The sequence below is a fragment of the Triticum dicoccoides genome, chromosome 1A (genome assembly GCF_002162155.2).
Source record: "Triticum dicoccoides isolate Atlit2015 ecotype Zavitan chromosome 1A, WEW_v2.0, whole genome shotgun sequence".
NCBI classification, from domain to species: domain Eukaryota; kingdom Viridiplantae; phylum Streptophyta; class Magnoliopsida; order Poales; family Poaceae; genus Triticum; species Triticum dicoccoides.
Window position 1 is genome coordinate 598,091,667 of NC_041380.1, and position 3,821 is coordinate 598,095,487.

A 3,821-nucleotide genomic window follows, 5' to 3' on the forward strand; every position below is an offset into this window, starting at 1 on the left:
GTTATCACTATTTGGTTGTCAGGTTCCTGAATATTAATTTACACCGAGCCAAAATATACATGATTGTAATTTAGTGGCGTCTCTTAATTGTTGGAAGCGCTTTAATACCATTCTCTAGCTCTTCAAGTCTTCATAACACTAAAGTCTAAAACCATGTAAAAAAACTGTAGTAACAATACACTATTAGCATGGTAATTATGCCTTGTTAGTCTATGAACCATAATACTGTAATCTAATAACTGGTGCAACAAAAAAAATTACCGAAACGTAGCCACACGAGATATAGTCTTGGAACGGGATAACTAAACAAATTACCGGTTTAGGAGATAAATCATTTTGAATTTTTTTCACATTTAAGAATTAATGAAAGATATCAGCATGAGCTGTGGAATTTTCGCGGGCATGCATTTTGTCGGGGAAAAAACACACGGAAAAAAGGCCTAGCACCGAGAGACTAATTAGCTTTTTTTGTTGCAACTGGTTAGCTTTCAAACCGAGTTTATGCTCACCGGCATGCCATCGTCAAAAGACTTGTTAGCAACAGACACTGCACGTTGGTAATGCCATGCATACACTAATTCATCCTGCTTCCATGTAGATGCTGGACTCCCACGCGTGGACAATGAACTTGATACGAAGTGCTGCAAAATTGTCACCATCCAACAAGTCGATTCGTCTGCTTTCTCAACGTGGATTGGGTGAGATCGGCAAGTGTCCAAACATCAACGAGACTATATTTGTCTCGTTAACTTGGTGGTGTGCATTGCTTGCTTCCATTATCATTCATTCTGGCAATGTTACCGTCTCTCGCTATGGAATAGACCTATATACCATTGTATTAGTTCTGCATTAAGTTCGCCTTCTTATGAAACCCTAAAACTCGGTTCAACCCACAAAGATTTTTCTTTCTTGTGAGCCCTTAGACCACACAATATTTTCGATGCTGTTTCAATAAGCGCGTGTTTACTAGGAAAAATCACATGTACATTCCCAACTTGCCTCTAGCCATTTTCATTTACTATTTACCATGTAATCTAATTTCTTATGACTGCCTGAATGAAGTGTCATCCTTTCGGTCGCCATGGACCTCGCTGAAGAAGGATCCGAATCAAGCTAGAATGCATATCATATCCCAAAACAAAAGAAAAGAACAAAACAAAAATCCAAGACCAAAAACTACTGCGAGAGGCGATGCTACGCCATGGCAGGGTGAAAGACGGTTACTCGCTCTAGGGCTGACCAGCTTGATACGGCTCCAACAAAGAGATGGCAGAGTAGCTAGATGAAATCGCGAAAGAATAGATCGGGAAAGAATGCTGCTTTGAGATCCAAAAAAGACATGGAGCGATGAACAGATAGATCCGGTCTCTTTTTTTTTTGCGGGTGAGATAGATCCTGTCTCTTTTTTGGAGTAGCATCTAAATATAATGCATTAATGAAAATACATATGAGAATTTTTAAAATAAAGGCTGCAATGTGGAGGCAGAATTTTTAAAATAAATACTGAAATAGCAAATAAGGTCGACGCACCATTAATTACTCAAAAATGCTAGATACACGGACTATCTCAACGGGCTTTTACGGACCTGCTGACTTGTCCTTCTTTAATTGGGCTAACTAACCTTCTTCTCCTAATTAATCGGCCTCCCCTGATTTTAACTGGTGGGGGTGGGCGCCAAGCCCTGTAAAACCCTGTAATAGCCCGTGGATGTAGCAAAGCGCTTAATTACTTGATGATTATTCTTGCAGGCAGATGGAGGATTGTGAAATGCCGAGTCCGACGCCGTCACGGATGGGCGTAAAATTGCCCTGCCAAAACGAAGCTCACATGAGTAGTGTCCGCATATCCATGGTCCGCGAGCAACTCCGCCGCGTCATCGACGAAGATAGCTACGCGCCGCACTACGTGCCAATAGGCCCTTACCACCGCAGTCGCTCGTCTCCATGGATCGAGAAAACGAAGAAGCGCTCTGCCGGCTTCCTGCAAAGCCTGTCCGAGGAACATACGGAAGGTGGCCTCACGGGCGTGATGGAGAAGCTGGAACCCCTCGCAAGGGAGCTCTACACCTCCGGCGGCGGGCTCGGCGACATGACGCCGGAGCAGTCGTCGAGCATGCTGCTGCACGACGCGTGCTATCTGCTCCTCTTCTTCGTCGACTACATGTCCGGCAACCGCGCTCCTCCAGCTCCAGCTGATGATGATGAACATCCGGTCAGCCGCAACACCTTGGTACGCGACGCCGTCTTCCTCCGCGAGAACCAGATCCCTTTCTTCCTCCTCCAGGGTATCCACGAGCGTGTCACGGGAGGCACCACCTCCGTCCTCGACTACATAGCCATGCCCATCCAGGAGCTGCTGCAGCAGCAGCTCTTCATCAGCAGGAAGCCCCGGCCGCCGCCACCGACGTGTTCTCACCTGCTGCACCTCGTGCACGCCTACTTCCGTCCCACGCTGCAGCCGACCAAGAGCGCGGCCATGTGCGGCACGGTGGTGACGGGCCGGTGGCGCCGGGCGGCGGAGTACAGCAGGTACGCCAACGTTCGGCTCATGCGCCGGGACTTCCAGGACGGCGTGGAGTCCTCTGTCCTGGACGTGCAGCTTGAAGGAGGCACGCTGTGGATCCCTCGCCTGCGTGTGGACAGCAACACGTGGACGATCCTTCGCAACCTGATGGCGCTGGAGGAGCAGGCGCACCGGAGGCCGGTCACGGCGTACTGCCTCTTCATGTCGCAGCTGGCCTGCACGGCGGAGGACGTCCAGCTCCTGCGGCGGGCAGGGATCGTCGACCACTTCCTGGGCAACGACGAGCAGGTCTCTAAAGACTTGGCTGGTCTCTGCAACGGGGTGGTCATCGACATCGACGACCTGGACAGGAACTACCTCAAGCCCATGTGGCACCAGCTAGAGAACCGCTTCTACAGCCGTGCGGAACGATTCATAGGGGGGTTCCGCCACGGCCAGAGCTGGGAGATCACTGCGGCGTTCCTCATGGCTCTCATCGTCATCGCCTGTCAAGCGATGCAAACGTTCTATGCAGTTGCTCGCGGTGGACACTAACCCAAACATTATTGTTCTTCTCCCGTTGTTGTTCCTGTCCTCACCATTTTCATGTTTTTTTTCGTATTTGAACTTGGAAAGATGATGTCTGTGCCACTAGCCCACGCGGAAATGTATTTCTCTAATTTGTGGACAAGCCACCAACTCTGGCGGAAACTTTCGACGACATTTTTTTGCACCATTTCCCATCAGGCCACAAGGCCAGCCTTTGTTGTGGTCTCCTTTGACGGTTTGAGCTCTTTCTTCCCCAATGAGAGCATCTCCAACAGCCGCGCTTCGCGCCGCGCGCTAAAAACTAGTTTGCCACGCGCCGTTTGCCTGGTTTTGCGCGGCCGCCAGCGCTGGCTTCAACAGCCGCGCTAAAATGCAGCGCGCGCGACTCGTCGGGGCATTGAATATATAGCATTTTGGACACAAAATAAATTTGAAACATTCAAAATGCAATGAACATGACATAAAATTTCACACAAACAAGTTGATGAATAAAAGTTCATGCCCACAAGTTCAAAATGCAAACCAAGTTCAAGACACAAATGAAAGACACATCAATCCTCGTCCTCGTCTTCGTCCTCATCTTCGGAAGATGATTCTTCCGCCTCCGAAGATGAATCTTCCTCCCTCTCCTCATCGCGCATCGCATCACGTGAAGCTCCGACGGTGTTGGCAAGATCTTCAACGTCATCTTCATGGGAATGTGTGTGAGAAGGCACATCGAAAGACATTCCGCCCATGGCGGCCGGAGGTGCACCCATGCCTCCCATGA

At 49.2% G+C, this 3,821-nt stretch overlaps 1 protein-coding gene across 2 annotated transcripts in view; it reads left to right on the top strand.

Annotated features, from left to right (window-relative positions):
- LOC119294572 overlaps window positions 1-3,160 on the top strand; it is a 4,374-nt gene extending 1,214 nt beyond the window's left edge. The window contains exons 2-3 of one of the 2 annotated variants that reach the window (XM_037572781.1): window positions 599-756; window positions 1,750-3,160. In XM_037572781.1, coding sequence (XP_037428678.1) covers window positions 599-756; window positions 1,750-3,058 — 1,467 coding nt within the window. In that variant the 3' untranslated portion in view covers window positions 3,059-3,160. The remainder of the gene's footprint in view (window positions 1-598; window positions 757-1,749) is intronic. The other variant, XM_037572788.1, reaches the window with a different exon arrangement.
- Window positions 3,161-3,821: the final 661 nt, after the last annotated feature.